Source organism: Psammomys obesus, unplaced genomic scaffold (genome assembly GCF_907164565.1).
Source record: "Psammomys obesus unplaced genomic scaffold, mPsaObe1.curated_primary_1811, whole genome shotgun sequence".
Classification (NCBI taxonomy): domain Eukaryota; kingdom Metazoa; phylum Chordata; class Mammalia; order Rodentia; family Muridae; genus Psammomys; species Psammomys obesus.
The window spans coordinates 1,858,868-1,875,879 of record NW_026596176.1 but is presented as its reverse complement, the minus strand read 5'-3'; the positions used below and the strand labels follow the sequence as shown (position 1 = coordinate 1,875,879).

General features: G+C 46.1%; 1 protein-coding gene across 1 annotated transcript in view; it reads right to left on the bottom strand.

The window, feature by feature from the left end:
• Positions 1-387: 387 nt before the first annotated feature.
• Positions 388-17,012, bottom strand: part of Nlrp12 (NLR family pyrin domain containing 12) — a 26,475-nt gene continuing 9,850 nt past the window's right edge. Inside the window, exons 4-10 of the mRNA XM_055595625.1 lie at positions 14,001-14,171; positions 12,106-12,276; positions 11,124-11,294; positions 9,479-9,649; positions 6,242-6,412; positions 3,285-3,455; positions 388-1,913 (exon numbers count right to left, since the gene is read on the bottom strand). Of these exons, the coding sequence (XP_055451600.1) occupies positions 1,826-1,913; positions 3,285-3,455; positions 6,242-6,412; positions 9,479-9,649; positions 11,124-11,294; positions 12,106-12,276; positions 14,001-14,171 (1,114 nt within the window). The 3' untranslated portion in view covers positions 388-1,825. The remainder of the gene's footprint in view (positions 1,914-3,284; positions 3,456-6,241; positions 6,413-9,478; positions 9,650-11,123; positions 11,295-12,105; positions 12,277-14,000; positions 14,172-17,012) is intronic.

The window sequence follows — 17,012 nt, the reverse complement described above, 5'->3', positions numbered from 1 at the left end:
ACCAGGCCAAGGGTTTAGAGTAGGGTTTGTAAATTTTGTCAGGCTGCCCTGATCCTGCCACCTTGAGTAAAGCCTGTGCTACTCTGGTGCAGCCTCTTGGCTTGGTGGAAGGCTTCTTTGCAGGTTTCACCACATAAGCTTTTTTATTTTAGTGAGTTATCCTGTCTGGATGCCAGATGCATCATACTTGCCAGGAAGCTGTCCTGTGGGTTGTGTGGTTCAAACCCAGTTTTGACGAGGCTTTCACTATATCTCTGGGTGGTCTTTGATTCTCCTGAGCTAAAGCATAAAAGTCACCATGCACAGCCATGGTAAATTGTTTTGTGGCACAGTTTGTGGCTGTTCTTTCAAGAGCTCACATCCAGAGACCTAGGTCTGTGCTACATAATCTTTAATTCGGAAGACAGGCAAGCAGATCCCAGTTCAATGCCAGAGCAAGTTTCAGGTAAAGAAAAGCTTAGTCCTAGGAGTGGTCATACATCTTTAAGTTAGTTGCTTGAGGGAAGCACTCATGTTTTAAAAGTGTGACTGAGTGACAAACGGTGAAAGACTTGACAGAATAGGAAACTCACAAGACAGGGAAATTATTAAAGATAAGAGTCAATTTTACCAGAACCGTAATACACACAGAGAACCCTCCAGGACAGCACTCACCGGCTGGCTGTGGTAGCACTCGCCTTAATCCCAGCCCTTGGGAGGCAGAGGCAGGCAGATCAAGTACAAAGCAAGTCCAGGACAGCCTAGGCTGCAGAGAAACTCCTGCCCCCTGAATGCTGCAATTAGAACTTTGTGCCACCACGGCCCAGCTTAACTTACTAGTTTTCCATCTGGATGTTGGCTGTTTGCTAGCCTCCCTCTACCAGGTATGCAATCTATGGTTCCTAAGGCCAGAATGCATGCTAGTAGCCAATCTTCCAACTGCAGCTCCATCTCCAGCTCAGTCTCAGGTTGTGTCTCCTGGGAACCCTTTGTGCTTCTGAGGGCAGCTCCTGTTCAGTCCACTGTACAAATGTATCAGTCAAGAAGCAATGGAGTTTGCAAAGTTTTCTAGATGGATATATCTAGATCCCATTGCTGGATATACCCAGGCAATGAGAATGGCCTCTATATAGTTGCAAGGGTTACTAAATTGACTCTGGAAAACTAGCTTGTGCATAAATGTGGCTCTCTCCCATTTATTTTAATTGGACTGTAGTTCTGGATGTTGGCCAGTAGGTGGCAGTTTTGCCCCACTGAACTATCCAAATGTCCCAAGATGTTTTGAAATCTGGAATGCCATGTGTGTCCAATCCCCTCCCACTACTCGCTGCCCCCGTACCCCCGTGTTCTATATTACTGCTCTTCAAACCTCTTGCTAACAAGCCAATTTCCATGTTAACTGTCTGTACGGGTCTGCATCAAACCCGAAGATCTTCATCGAAGATTGAGTGTTTAGGTCTCAACATTTTTGTCAGCCTATACTTTCTGGGCCTCCTGACTCAAGACTAGCAGTTCTAGCTGGTTTCTGAGGATGACCTTGAATGTGTGATCATTATCCACTCATCTGTTTTTATTTGAAACTTAATTTTACAATGCATGTATGTCAGAACCTATGGAATGCGAGGGTGTCAGAACCTCTGGAACTGGGATTACAGACAGTAAGCTGCCATGTGGTTGCTGTGAATTGAACCCTGGTCCTTTGGAAGAGCTCTTAACTGCTGAGTTATCTCTCCAGTTCCAACCTCACCACTTTTTAAGGCTCATCTTAAAAAGTTCTCAAGTATTCTCATAGCCGTCCGAGGGAATAAAGGTCCTGTTCGGGTCCATTCTGATTGCAAACTAGTGCTCAGCACCCAATATCCAGGTACGGTTTTGTGACTCGAAGTGCTGCCAGTCTCCCGTGGGTTGTTCTGTTCAGGTCCATTCCAAACAGCCTGGGGACAGAGCATGGGACTGTCACTATGATAATTTAACAAGACATCCTGATGTGCTGAATTTTAACATGGTAAAGAAAACTTCCTGCTCCTTTTCAAGTATCTTACTCGTTGGGGCTTGAGTACTTTCTGTTCTTGCACAGGGCCAGGATTCAGTTCCAGGTATAATTTTTTTTAGTCTTTATTCTGCCTGCGTGTGTGCCTGCAGGCCAAAAGAGATTACCAGATCTCATTACAGATGGTTATGAGCCACCATTGGTTGCTGGGAATTGAACTCAGGACCTTTGGAAGAACAGCCAGTGCTCTTAACCTTTGAGCCATCTCCAGCTCTCGTATGTATGTATACATATATATACTGAATATATATATGTATATACATGTATACATATATACTGAATATATATATGTATATACATGTATACATACATGTATACATACATATATATATTTTGAGACAGGGTTTCTCTGTGTAGCCTTGGCTGTGCTGGACTCACTTTGTAGATCAGGCTGGGCTTGAACTCAGAGATATGCCTGCCTCTGCCTCTGTGCTGGGATTACAGGCATGTACCCCCTTACTCTCAATTTTTTTGTTTGCCTGTTGGAAACAGGCTCTCTCAGCAGCCAGCTCCTTACTCCCAGTTTTAAGTATGCAACCTGTATTCTCATTTATACGTGCAGCTACTCTGGTGTGAAAACATGGGTAAGTAACAGACTTAGAACTTCAGATTCTGGTTGAGACTGGCCTCATCTGAAAGAGTAGCAAGTAAGGTATTCTGCACCTGCTTACAATTACAGCATTCAGGCGGCTGAGACAGAAGGACGGAGAGTTTGGGGACTACCCAGTACATCATAATTCCCAGCTAGCATGTGCATAAGTACTGGTCTCACGTGTATTACATCAGAGTCCAGGAGTGAAACAGCTCTGCCTTTCACTTGCCCTTTTATTTTTATTTACGTATGTGTGTGTCTCTATGTGTGAGGTGGCGGTATGATGAAGGTAAGAGATGGGAATTGAGTCCCCAAGAGCTACAGTTACAGGTGGTTTTGAGCCACCTTACATGGGTGCTTGAAACTAAACTCATGTCTTCTATAACAAGTGCTTTTAGCTGCTGAGCTATCTCTCCAGCGCTAGTTTGTTTTGACTTTTGAGACAGGGTTTCTCAGTAGCTCTGGCTGTTCTGGACTCACTGGCTGGCTTTGAACTTACAGAAATCTGCCTGCCTTTTCCCAGTGCTGTTACTAAAGGCACGCACCCCTGAGCCTCGCTTATCCAGCTTTTTATGCATCTCAGTTATTTAGCATCTCTACCCCTGAAATCTGAGACCAGCATTCCTGCATCCCCTCTCCAAGAAATGGAGGCTCATCTCTCACCACAGGACTCGAAGTTTGCAGCCTGGATGCCTCAGCCTCCTGCACAGCAGTCCAACTCCGCTGTCTCCCAGAGCGTTATTGGTCAAGTAGAGCTCACTCAGGGTCTGGTTGATTCCCAGGATAGAAGACAGGTCCTCACATGCTTTGGAGGTGAGGCCACAGCTGTCCAGCCTGCAAAGGACACTTGGCGGGTGAATGAGGCATGCTTTTCAGGGAATAGGGCTGATGTTCTAAGGGACCAGGTGTAAAGGACTCCGTCATGTGCCCATCCAGCGGTTGCCTGACATATCCCTTAGGGATGTAGCCCTGAGCAAACAGACTGCCTGCCCTGCTCATGCAGGGATCCAGCTAGCTCCAGGGTGACACAAACAGTGTAGAGGGTTAGAGGTGGCTCAACACTGAAGAGCATTTGTAGCTCTTGGGCCTTTAGTCCCAGCACTTGGTCAGAGACAGTTGGGTCTGTTAAGTTCAAGGCTGCTTTGGGGTTGTTTCCAGCTCCCGCCTTTCCCTCCTGTCACCATGCTTTCCACATCAAGTCACTATCTTTTCTATCTTTCTTTTTTTTTTTACCATAAGCCAAAATAAACCCTTTTTTTATAAATTGCTTTTAGCTACCGTGTTCTTAAAACAGAAAAACAGTACAAGTCATAATGTGAGTTATTATAGACTGAATCCCATTGTGGTTTGGAGCCAAGGATCAATTGTTTCCTTTCGTGATTAATTGTTCCTCACTTTTAGTCTGGGAGCCAAGTTTGGCCTCAGAAGTGGGGATGGCTCTAGCCCTCAGCGGCCCCTCTGCCCAAGGAGTCTTCACACTTAGAGCTTGTTGAAGGTGTGGGTTTGGGAGCACTCAGGAAAGCAAAGGCAGGTGGATCGACAGTTTGGTCTACAGAGTGAGTACACAGTGAAATGTTGTCGAAAACAATGTGAATTCGGGGACAGAGCAGAGCTGTCATGAAGTCGGTTCAGCCTGAGATCAGGGCCTGAACTGGAGAGATGGCTCAGTGGTTGAGGTTGCTCTTCTAGAGGACCCAGGTTTGGTTTCCAGCACCAAGAAGTTAGCAACAACCCGTAACGGGTGCTCCAATCAGATCTGAGGTCGTCTTCTGGCTTCTGTGGACTCCTAGGCCCAGATGCACACATACATAGATAAAAATAAAACCTTTCTCAAAAAATGTAAATCAAGTGCCCAGATCACGTTATGCCTAAAGGCAGCTCGTTTTAGTTATACGAGGTGATAAATGCCTTTTTTTTTTTTTCCTGGAGGCTTCAAAGTGCATCATTTGTTCTTGTTGGGGGTAAATGATGCTATTCTGTCTCCAGTTATGTTTCTTTAATGTGCTTACTGATACAGCCAGCATGTGTCTGTGTATGTGTGAGACAGTGTTCCTGTGTAGCCCTGGTTAGTCTTAGAATTCACACATATCTGCCTCCTGGTTACATTTGGTTTCTGAGGTAGCATCTTTTATAGCCCAGGTTGGCCTCATACTAGTTATGAAGCAGAGATCAAAGTTATTATCACTGCCATCATTACGTATTATTATGTAACTTCCTCAAGTCAGTTCTTTGCATGCTATGGGGTCCTGTGCATCAGTCCTGAGGCTTGCTGCTCCCGTGCTGTTAATCTGCTCAGCCATCTGAGAAGCCCTGGCTTCTAACCTTCCAAGTGCTGCTATTATATTCAATATCCCAGGTGACTTATGGACTGGGGGAAGGGCTGAACAGGTCATTGGCTTAAGCCTCACATCACAAGAAAAATAAAGCTGTCTTACCTGGGGTTTGTGTGTGTGTGTTAAAATAATTTTTTTTTAAGGTTTATATTTAAATATGTGAATGTTTGGCCTGCGTGGATGTTCGTACTATGTGCTTGCAGTGCTCATAGAGGTCAGAAGGGGGCATCAGGTCCCCTGGACCTGGAGTTGCAGGTGTTTGGGAGCTATAGTGTAGGCGCTGGAAGTTGAACCTGGGTCTTAACCATGATCTTTATCACTGAGCCATCTCTCCAGCTCCTTGTTTCTTTCTTTTTATCTTGGTTTTTCAAGACAAGGTTTTTCTAGATAGCCTTGGTTGTCCTGAAACTGATTATGTAGACCAGGCTGGTCTTGAACTCCCATGGCCTGTAGGTAAGGTCAGGCTGGCTGTCCAGCTACAACAATGCAAAAAATAAGCCAGGTGTGGAGGCACACATGAAGGGGTCTCTACCACGTGGGACAGAAAGGATCAAAATGAGAACCTCCAGGCAACCAAAGATTGGGCCATCTTTGGCCATCTCATTGGCCCTTATGCCCTTTTTTGTTATTTTGGTTGTTATCTTGTTTTTGTTTTTCCAGACAGGGTATTCTCTGTAGCCTTAGCTATCCTGTACTTCGTGGATCAAGCTGACCTCGAACTCACAGAAATACCTCTGTCTCTGCCTCCCTGAGTATTGGGATCACAGGTGTGTGCCACCATGCCTGCTACACCTTGTTTTTTTGTTTTGTTTAAGCCAGAATTTTACGTGGTCCTGGCTGGCTTTAAGATCAAACTTCTGGTCCTCCTGCCTCCATTTCCTAAGTGCTGGGATTGCAGGTAGGAGCCATCAGGCCCAATTAGTGCAGTGCCAGCCGGAGATGAGATACAGGCCTTCCTGCATGCTAGGCAGGGAACTTTTGAGCTGAGTCTCATTCCTAAACCACAGGCTGTCTTTTCATCTGCATGGATTTTTCCAAAGGTAAAGGGAAGCAAGGAAAAGCTGTTGTCTCCATTTTTTTTAAGGTTTTATTTATTATGTATACAGTGTCCTACCTGCAAGCCAGAAGAGGGCACCAGATCTTATAGAGCCACCATGTGGTTGCCAGGAATTGACCTTTGGAAGAACAGCCAGTGCTCTTAACCTCTGAGTCATCTCTCCAGCCCCTGTCTCCTCCATTAACATCTCCACCCCTATCCCTGCCCCCTCTTCCCCAGGGAACACTCACCACAACTTCTGGAGTCTGCAGGCCTGGTGCCTCATTCCTTCCCCCAGGAGCCACAAGCCCCTGTCTCCCAAGTCATTGAAGCTTAAGTCCAGCTCTCGGAGGCAAGTGTTGATCTGCAGGACGCTGGCAATCCCTGCACAAGCCTCTGAGCCCAGCCGGCAGATGCCCAACCTAGAGGGAAGGATGGCCAAGCTGAGCTTGTCCTATGCCTTTTGGTAATGTCACTGGGGCTGGCCTTAGGCACCAAATATGTGTGCTGGGTGCAGGAGTATGACTTGTCTACATTTGAGGGGGGGAAAAAGTCAGAAAGGACAGAAAGTAAGGGCCCAGGTAGGATGAAACTCAAGAAAAATAAGCAAGGAGAAGCAGCCAGAGGCCGGCTGATCTCTGAGTTCAAGGCCAGTCTGGCTACAGAGTGAGTTCCAGAAGAGCCAGGGCTGGACCCTGTCTTGGGAGAGAGGGGCTGGAGATATGGCTCAGCAGTAATAAGCACCACGTGGCAGCTCCCAACTGGCTGTAACTCCAGTTCTGGGGGATCTCAAGCCCTCTCCTGGCCTCTGGGCATGAGGCATGCATGTGGTTGTAAGCATACTTGTGGGCAATAAGCTGTATATGCAGTTTTTAAATATTAAAAGGAAGTTGGGGGTTTTCCTTTGTTAGAGTACCTGCTGAACCTATGCATAGCCTGGACCACTATTGCATAAATGGGGTGTGATTGCCTGCCTGTGGTCATTATACATGGGAGATCAGAGTGCAAGTCTGAGCAAGTTGGAGGTTAGCCTGAGCTACCTGAAACCCTGTCAGGAGAAAACAAAAAAGGTGGGGTAGAGTTCCATGTTGCTGTAGAGATGGTTCAGGGTAAAGAGCACTTATTCCTTTTTATTTTTTCAAACTTTTTTTTTTTTTTAATTTTTATTTTATGTGCATTAGCGTGAAGGTGTCAGATCCCTTGGAACTGGCATTACAGTTGTGAGCTGCCATGTGTGTGCTGGGAGTTGAACCTGGGTCTTTTGGGAAGACCAGAGGGTGTTCTTAACCACTGAGCCATCTCTCCAGCCCCACTCGTTCCTTTTAATAAAGGACACCAGTTTGATTCTCAGCTCCAGTGGTGGGCAGGCAGCACCCGATGGAGGATGTGAGACCCTTTTCCTGTGGGTGCACACATTAATGTGGCATATGGGCACATAACCTATAAATAAAATCAATGTGTCTGTGAAAAACAGGGGGCTGGAGAGATGGCTCAGAGGTAAGAGCAGTGGCTGTTCTTCCAGAGGCCCTGAGTTCAATTCCCAGCAACCATGGTGGCTTACGACCACCTATGAGATCTGGTGCCCTCTTCAGGCATGCAGGTGTCTGTGCAGTCAGATCATTGTATGCATAATATATATACATTTTTAAAGCCCTTGCTTTTTTTAAAAAAATTAAAGATCATTTTCTTTTTTTGTTTATTTTCTGTGTAGCCTTGGCTATCATGCACTCACTCATGGTTAGCGTTTTTGAAGGTGTATCTTCATGTTATTTCATGTGTTTTGCCTGCATGCATGTTTGCGTGAAGGTGTCAGGTCCCCTGGAAATTGAGTCAGAGATGGGTGGGAGCTGCCTTGTGGGAGATGGGAATTGAACCCCGAGTCCTCTGGAAGAGCAGCCAATGCTGTACTCACTGGGCCTAATCTCCAGCCCCTATTTTTACTCTTCATTTGTGTGTGCGCTCCCACGTGTGTGCGCATGTGTGCGCATGCTGCCTGCCACAATGCCCACAAGGAGGTCAGAAGACAGCCTGTGGGAGTTGGGTCTTGTCTTACCATGTCTCCCTCAGGAGCTGAACTCAGATCAGTAGGCCTGCCAGCAAAGCACCTTTTCCCACTGAATCATGTAGTCCTGTGTAAACTAGGGGCATTTATTTATTTATTTGATTGATTGATTGATTGATTAATCAATTTACAGACAGGGTCTCACTATGTAGCCCTGGCTATCCAGGAACTCACTATATAGACCAGGCTGGCCTGGAATTCAAAAACATCCATCTGCCTCTGCCTCCAAAGTGTTAGGCTTTAAGGGGTACACCAGCACTCCTGGCTAAGAATATACCCTTTGTAATTTTTTTTTTTTTTTTTTTTGGCTTTTCCAGACAGGATTTCTCTGTGTAATCTTAGCTGTCCTGGCACTCACTGTGTAGTCCAGGCTAGCCTTGAACTTACAGAGTTCTGCCTGCCTCTGCCTCTCAGAGCACTGTGACTATAGGTGTGCGTCACCACACCTGGCAGAACATACCATTTTGGGCTAGAGAGTTGGCTCAGAGGTTAAAAGCACTGGCTGTTCTTCCACAAGTCCCAGGGTTCAATTTCCAGTAACCACATGGTGGCTCACAGCTATCTATAATGAGATCTGGTGCCCTCTTCTGGAGTGCAGGTGTATGTGCAGGAAGAATACTATATACATAATAAATCTTTAAAAATGTTTACTTTTCCTTTAGTGTGTATGAATATCCATGTGTATGCCTGGTGCCCACAGAGGTTAGAAGAGGATGTCAGGTCCCTGGAACTGGAGTCAGTTATGGATGGTGGGTTGTGAGCCAAAATGTGGGTGCTGATAAGTGAACCCTGGTCCTATGTAAGGGCAACAAGTGCTCTTCTCTCCAGCCACTGCAGGCCTTTTCTTGATGGTTAATTGATTCAGGAGCCCACTGAAGGCAGTGTATCCGTAGGGTTTGAAGTTTGAAGCCACCCTAGTCTACAGAGCGAGTTCCAGAGCTATATAGGGAAACCTGCTCTCAAAAACCAGGAAAAACAAAAACAAGATCCAGTTAGCAAACCAAGCCAGAGGGAACAAGCCAGTAAGCAGCATTCTTCCATGTTTTTGTTTTTTGTTTGTTTGTTGTGCTTCAAGCTCCTGCCTTGGCTTCCCTCAATGATGAACTAATTATCACCTGTACAAACCAAAGGTAGAAGCCAAAATAAGCCCTTGCCTTCCAAAGTCATTTTTGGTCATGATGTTTATCACAGAAAGCGAATCAGAACAGAGGGTAGGCTTCGGTCAGTGGTGTTTGTTCTGAGACCTGAAGGATTGGCCTATCTTCCCTGGAAAAAAGTGGGCAGAGGGCAGTTTCAGGGAACGTCAGTTTTTGTGTAAAGGCCCTGTGGCAAGAAATCTTGAAAGATGCTGTAGCTAGAGCTGGTGAGGAAATGGGAGGTACTGTGGCCTCCATGGCAGAGAAGAGTCCAAGGGAATGCCACTCACCGGAGCGTCTGGAGTTTGCAGTCTGGATGCCTGAGGCCCTGACACAGCAGAAGCACCCCAGAATCCCCAAGGTCATTCAGACCCAGGTCCAGCTCTGTCAGGCTCTGGTTCATGCTGAGGGTCAAGGCCAGGTCTTGACAGGAAGCTTGACCAAGGTGGCAGATCTTCAGCCTGCACAGAATCCAGCCCAGTAAGCATGATGGGAGAGTTTCCTGGGGTGCTGAATTTACCCTCTGCCCCATCTTTAGAGTTCCTTGCTCTCAGCAAGCTGTGTGGCACATACCTGTGACACCCACTGGCATTTGGTAAATAGAGGCAGGAGGATGCTCCACTAGAGAATAGACTTGGTATATAGTGAGGCTCTCTCTAAAAAAAACCAGAAGCTAGGGGTGCAGCTAAGTAGTAGGGTACTTGCCTGGTACATGCAAGGTCCTGAGTTCAATTCCCAATACCACATACACACAAAAAGGAAAACATAAAATCAACAAAAAGTTCCAGATGGCAAATATATTATTGGGTTATACTTTTAAAAAATTACACTAAAGTTACACTTGAGATTATTTTGTGATGTCAAATGTGGTAGTGAACACATCTTTAATCCCAGCACTTAGAAGTTAGAGGCAGGTGGAGCCTCTATGAGTTTAAGGCCAGCCTGGTCTATGTGTCAAATTTCAGGTTCATCAGAGATAAACAGTGAGACCCTGTCTCAAAAATAATTTTATGGGAGTAGGAGAGACAGTTCAGTGGTTAAGAGCACTGGCTGCTCTTTCAAAGATCCTGAGTTCAATTCCCAGTAACCACATGGTGGCTCACAACCATCTATAATGGGATCTGCTTTTGTCTTCTGGTGTGCAGGCATACATGGAGACAGAACACTGTATGCATAATAAATCTTGAAATATTTTAAGGATATACGTATGTACTCGCCGCAGCAACAAGTGCTCTTGACCACTGAGCCATCTCTCCAGCCCCTCCCCCCCAGACAACCTACAGGAATCATTTCTCTCCTTTCACAGTGCGGCCTCCAGGCACTAAACTCAGGTCGATGGGCCTGGTGACAGACACCTTTACCTTTAACCACCAGGCCCTACACATACTTTGAGTAAGACTTCTTTTATTGCTAAAACAAACTAGACTGGCATGTGTCTCAAGCCTTTGACGCCAGCACTTCGCCTTTGATGCTAGCGCTTTCGGGGTATGTTTGTGAAGATCAGGTTTCTCCTTCCTCAGCCGTAGTTCAGGGAATTGAATTTAGGTCATCAGGCATGATGGCCATGTTTCTGGAATTTTTTTTTTTTAATTTTTAAAATTATTATTTTATGGGGCTCGAGAGATGGTTCAGCAGTTAAGAGCACAGCCTGCTCTCTCAGAGGACGCAGGTTCAAATATTCCCTGGGACTGCCTATTACAGAAGTTGTGACTGCTATGTGGGTGCTGGGGTCTGAACCAAGGTCCTTCTGTAAAAGCAACAAGTGCTCTTAACTTCCAAGCCATCTGTCCAGTTTCCTTTTATTTCATGCTTGAGTAAGATGCCAAGAACCTGAAAACATCCTGCCTCAGCCTCCAGAGTGCTGGGATGAAATGTGCCACCAGCTGATTGCACGCACACAGACCTGCCCTCGGAATCGGCCCCTGAAGAACTCACCACAAAGTCCTCAGCCTGCAGACTGGGTGCCTCAGCCCTTGACATAACAGCTGCAGTCCCCGATCCTCCAGAGGATTTCCTGTCAGGTCCAGCTCTGCCAGATGTGAATTGTTGCTGAGAACAGATGCCATCTCTCCGCCAGCTGCAGCCTCCAGCCGACACTTCCTCAGCCTGGGAGACGTGAAGAGGTTATCATGTCCTGTTTAGTCACCAGTATGAACCTATGTAGTTTTTTCTCTTTCCTATGTAGTTGGTTGGGTTGGGTTGGCTGGATGGGTTTTGTTTATTGAGACAGGGTCTCTCTATGTAGATCAGGCTAAACTGGAACTCAGAGATGCACCTGCCTCTGCCTTCCAAGTTCAGGAATTAAAAGTGGGAGCCATCACACCTGGCTTTAAACAATTTTTAAAGATTCTATTGGGGCTGGATGTGATGATATACCCCTTTAATCATAGCACTGGGGAGGTAGAGGCACACAGGCCTCTGTGAGTTTGAGGCCAGCCTGCTTTACACAAGTTCCAATCAGCAAAGGCTACACAGTGAGACCCTGTCTCAAAAGGCCAAAACTGAAGACAGACAAAATCATAAAAAAAAAAAAAAACCTATCTACTTTTTTTTTTTTTTTTTTTTTTTTTAATGAATCTTTTAAGCATACTAAGAAAAGGTGGGATGGATTTGATCTGTGCATGTGGCATACACACTGAAATGCCACTCTGAAGGCTAGGTGTGGTGGCACAGTACTAGCATGTATACAGGTAAGAGAATGAGGAGTTCAAGGCCAGCCTGGACTACATGAAACTCTGTCTTAATAAATTGAGAGAGAAAGAGCAGGGGTAGGGCGGGGGATGGGACTCTGAATTCTAGTAATATATACAATTAATATATACTAATAGCATTTAAAGAGGAGGGGGAAGAGCAAAGGGAGGAGGAGGAACAGTTGCCGAAGGGGAAGAGCACTCATGCCTACGGCAAACCCACTCACTGGATCATCTGCAGCCTACACCTGGGGTGCCGCAGCCCCTCACAGAGCAGCTTCAGGCCTAGCACCCCAATGCTGTTGCCACTGAGGTCCAGCCTGATTAAATTCCTGTTGGCAATGAGAGCCACTGCAAGATCCTGGCAGGCTGATCTGGAGATTTGACACCTCTTCAGCCTTAGATGGGAAGGAAAACAGAAAAAAGTTACTTACTAGGTAGCCATTCTGGAATTCTCTGCCTCACATTTTTCTCTCTTTTTAAGGTTACATGTGCCTCTCTCTAACCCCTTTTATTTTTGTTGTTGGCCTTTCTCTTTCTCTCTCTCTCTCTTCTGAGACAAGAAAAGTGTAGCCATGGCTGTCCTCGAGTTCTCTCTGTAGACCAAACTCAGTAATTCTCTTGCTGCCTCTGCCTCTGGAGTGATGGAATTAAATGTGTGCATCACCACTGTCTAGCTTCCCCCCCCCTTTTTTTTAAGATTGATTTATTTATTATGTATACAGAGTTCTGCCTGCATGTACACCTACATGACAGAAGAGGACACCAAATCTCATTATGGATCGTTGTGAGCCACCATGTGGTTGCTGGGAATTGAACTCAGGACCTTTAGAAGAGTAGTCAGTGCTCTTAACCTCTGAGCCATCTCTCCAGCCCTTCTCCCCTTTTTTATTTGAGATAAATTTTGTAAAAAGTCCTCAGCTCAGTGGCAGAGTGTCTGAGTTGCACATTTGTAGTCCTGGTTTTCTATCCTCAGCACAAAGAAAAATAAAGGAGCTGATCGCTGTTAAGGCTTGGGTCGTTGTGGTATAATATGGGGCTTTTTGAATCATAAAAATGTAATGGGGGCTACATGATGGCTCAGTAGGGAAAGAGAAGTCCTGGGGTTTTATTCCCAGCACCATAGAAAAAAGTGGAAGATGTTATGCCCAGCTCACAGGAGGCAGGGACAGGCGGATTCCATGGGGAAGCTCCAGGCTCAGTCTGAGAGCTTGCTTCACAGTGTAAGGCTGCAGGGCTTGAGAGAAGACTCAGTGCTTACGAGCACATACTGCTCTTGCAGACAACCTAAGCTCAATTCCCATGCAGACAGCTCACAAGCGCCCGGAGCTCCAGTTTCAGGTGCTTTACTACCTGTCTGTCATCCTCATATGCCAACATACACATACATTAATAATAATAATAATAATAATAATAATAATAATAATAATAATAATACTGTTTTTTAAGTTTGGCGCAGTGGTGCCTGCCTGTGATCCCAGCACTTGGGGAGGCAGAGGCAAGTGCATCTCTGCGAGTTTGAGGCCAGCCTGATTCTACAAGGGAGTCCAGGACAGCCAGGGATACACAGAGAAACCCTGTCTTGAAAATAAACACAAAAAGTTGTTTTGTTTTGTTTTGTTTTGTTTTGTTTTTTAAAGCTATAAGCCCAGCATAATGTTACATCTTTAATCCCAGCACTCAGGAGGAGGTAGGACTCACAGGCAGGTAGATCTCTTGAGTTGGAGGCCAGCCTGGCTCCTATAAAAAGTTCCAGAGCAGCTAACTATATAGTGAAACTGTTTTGGTTTTGCTGTTACTAAAAGTTTGGTCTCTAAAGAAGAAGCTAGGTGTGGTGGCACACGCCTGTAATCCCGGCACTCAGGGAGGCAAAGGCAGGTGGATCCCTGTAAGTGCCAGGCCAGCCTGGTCCACAAAGCGTGTCTAGGACAGCCAAGGCTACACAGAGAAACCCTGTCTCGAAATACCAAAACAAAATGTTGACCTTAAAGTGGAAGAGGCTCACTGTGCCCTGCCACAGGAGGCGTGGCAGACCAACGGCACCGGTATGTCCTCCTTGGATGAGCCTCGTGGAAGAGGGTGATGGGGACCACGAGACGCTCATGTTGCAGCTGGGACTCACCTCAGGTTCTGAAGCTTGCAGTTGGCATGTCTGAGGCCTTGACAGAGCAGCCGCACACCCCGGCTGCCCAAGGCATTTCGGTGCAAGGCCAGCTCAATCAGGTTTGGGTTGGTGCAGACGGCTGCTGAGAGGTGTGCACTGTAGATGTCAGGAAGCAAGTCCCTCTTCTGTCTGTGTAAAGGCCAACGTGTAGTGTAGTTTAGTGGTCCGTATAACAACTCAGAAAGCGACTTAGCCTCTTTATATATTTATGTATTGTTTTTTACCCCTCGCTATTTTCAAGTTTATCTCAAACTCCAACACTCTGAGATCATTCTTGTGTATGTGTGTGTGCGCACGCACACTCTCGTGCATGTTTAGGGGGGTCCTTATGTAGTCCAGGGTGGTTCTCAACTTGTGTGTACCTGAGGATGACCTTGAACTCCTGATCCTCTGTCCTTCACCTCCCAATTGCTGGGATTACAGTGGTGTGAGATATCATGCTTGACTTCAGAGAGATAGCTCTTGTCTTCCTTTTCTTTCTTTCTTTCTTTCTTCCTTCCTTTCTTTCTTTCTTTCTTTCTTCCTTCCTTCCTTCCTTCCTTCCTTCCTTCCTTCCTTTCTTTTCTTTTTTTTTTTTTTTTTTTGTGTGTGTGTGTGTGTGTGTGGTGGTGGTGGTGGTGGTGTTTTGTTTTGAGACAGGGTCTTGTTATGTAGCTCTGGGTGTCCTGAAACTCACTGTGTAGACCAGGTTGGCCTGGAACGCACAGAAGGAAAGAGAGCCACCTGCCTCTGCCTCCTGAGTGCTGGGAATAAAGGCACGTGCCATTATGACACCTGGTGTTAGGGTCCTGAAATCCAAAACAACCCAAGCAGGCACAAGAGTCCAGTAAAGCAAGATCTTTATTGGACTTAGGCAGCAAAATCTGACTGGTCAGGGACAACAGCACAGCCTAGGGAGCCGACTGCCTTCTAGTGTTCATCTTGGTAAGTATTTAGGCAGATGACAAATTTTATTGTACTCAGGCTGCAACTGATCACTCAGGGCCGCAGAACAGACTGAGTAGCTGAACTGCACCCCTGAGTCAGAATGCTACAGTTTTTGTTTTTTTTAAAGACATTTTTTATTTTCAAAGATTTATTTATTAGGCTGGGCACAGTGGTGCACACCTGTATTGCAGCACTCTGGGAGGCAGAGGCAGGCAGAGCTCTGTGAGTAGGAGGCCAGCCAAAGGGAGTGAAGGACAGCCAACGCTACAAAGAGAAGCCCTGTCTCAAAGAAAAATTACTTATTTTATGTGTATGAATGCTCTATTTGCATGTATGCCTGTGTGACAGAAGAACCCATTACAGATGGTTGTGAGCCACCATGTGTTTGCTGGGAATTGAACTCAGGACCTCTGGAAGAGCACCAAGTGCCTTTCACCCCTAAGCCATCTCTTTAGCCCTGCTACAGAGATTTTAAGCTCCAAACCACAAACATCTATGCCAACTTATCCCACCAATCAGGATTTGGGAATATGGGACTTCCTTAGGAACACATCTTTGTGGTACACTGTTCTCACTGATTGAGTTATTGAACTGTGGTGGGGTAACTTGCCTAGCATTCATGCCTCAGCCTGCCAACCGGGGAGTTACACAGTTACCCTGAGAGGTCCTGGGAACTTAAACGTTATATGACTCCTATTCTAAATGGAAGTTTTATTCAAAATGGCTTCAGTGTGGTTTCTTCTTACACTCTCTTGTTTTGGTTTACAAGGCAGGGCTTTTCTGTGTAACCCTGGCTGTCTTGGAGCTCTCTCTGTAGACCAGGCTGGCCTCAAACTCAGTGATTCTCTTGCTGCCTCTGCCTCTGGAGTGATGGAATTAAAGTTGTGCATCACAGTGCCCTGCTGAAATGTTCTTCCTCCTCCTCCTCCTTTTTCCCAGAGACAAGGTTTCTCTCTGTGGCCATTGCTATCCTGGAACTCACTCTGTAGATCAGGCTGGCCTCAGACTCAGAGATCTACCTGTCTTTGCCTCCCAGGTGCTGGGATTAAAGGTGTGTGCTACCACAGCCGATCCTGAAAAGTTTTTTTTTTTTTAAGATTTATTTATTCATTTATTATATATGCAATGTCCTGTCTGCATGTACACCTGCATGCTAAAAGAGGGCACCAGATCTCATTATAGATGGTTGTGAGCCACCATGTGGTTGCTGGGAATTGAACTCAGGACCTCTGGAAGAGCTGCCAGTGGTGTTTACCCCTGAGCGATCTCTCTAGCCCCTGAAAAGGTCTTTAATAACAGATTCTCCCTATCCTGCTCAATTTAGTATCAGTGAATATTGTTTAAGTAAAGGTCCAAGCTCTTGTACTGTCATCCTATTTCTTCGTTATGGGGACCACCCTGCATGTTTTGAAGACTGCCTTGTATGCTGCTTGGACCCACTGAGTATTTAGGAACTCTGAATGTTTGCCGGAACCACCCTGCCCATGCGGCGATTCGCAGCATTTCTCCTTATTGCCACTAGATGTCAGTAGCATCACCCAGCTTGCAAGTGTAACAAAAACACTTCCACAGATTTACTGGATGTCTGTCTGGAGAGCCAGAGTGAAGGGCAACAAAATCCTTGGCCCGTGGTCCTGGTGATTCACATTTGTAATCCTAACATCTGGGAGGCTGAGGCAGAAGGATTGACAGAGTGAGACCCTGTCAAAACAAGATGGATACTGTGGTGCATGCTTGTAATCCTAGCACTTGGGAGGTGGAGCCTGGAGGTCAAGAGGTTAATTATTATCCCCAGCTACAAAGTGAGCTGGAGGCAAACTTGGGCTACAGGAAACCACGCCTCAGAAAACAAAACCAAGCCAGGCATGGTGGCACACACCAGTAATTCCAGCACTCAGGGAGACAGAGGAAGGTGGATCTCTGTGAGTTCTAGGCCAGCAAGGTCAGCCAGGCCAGCCAATGCTCAACAGAGAAACCCTGTCTCAAAACACCACCACACACACACACACACACACACACACACACACACACACACACACACAC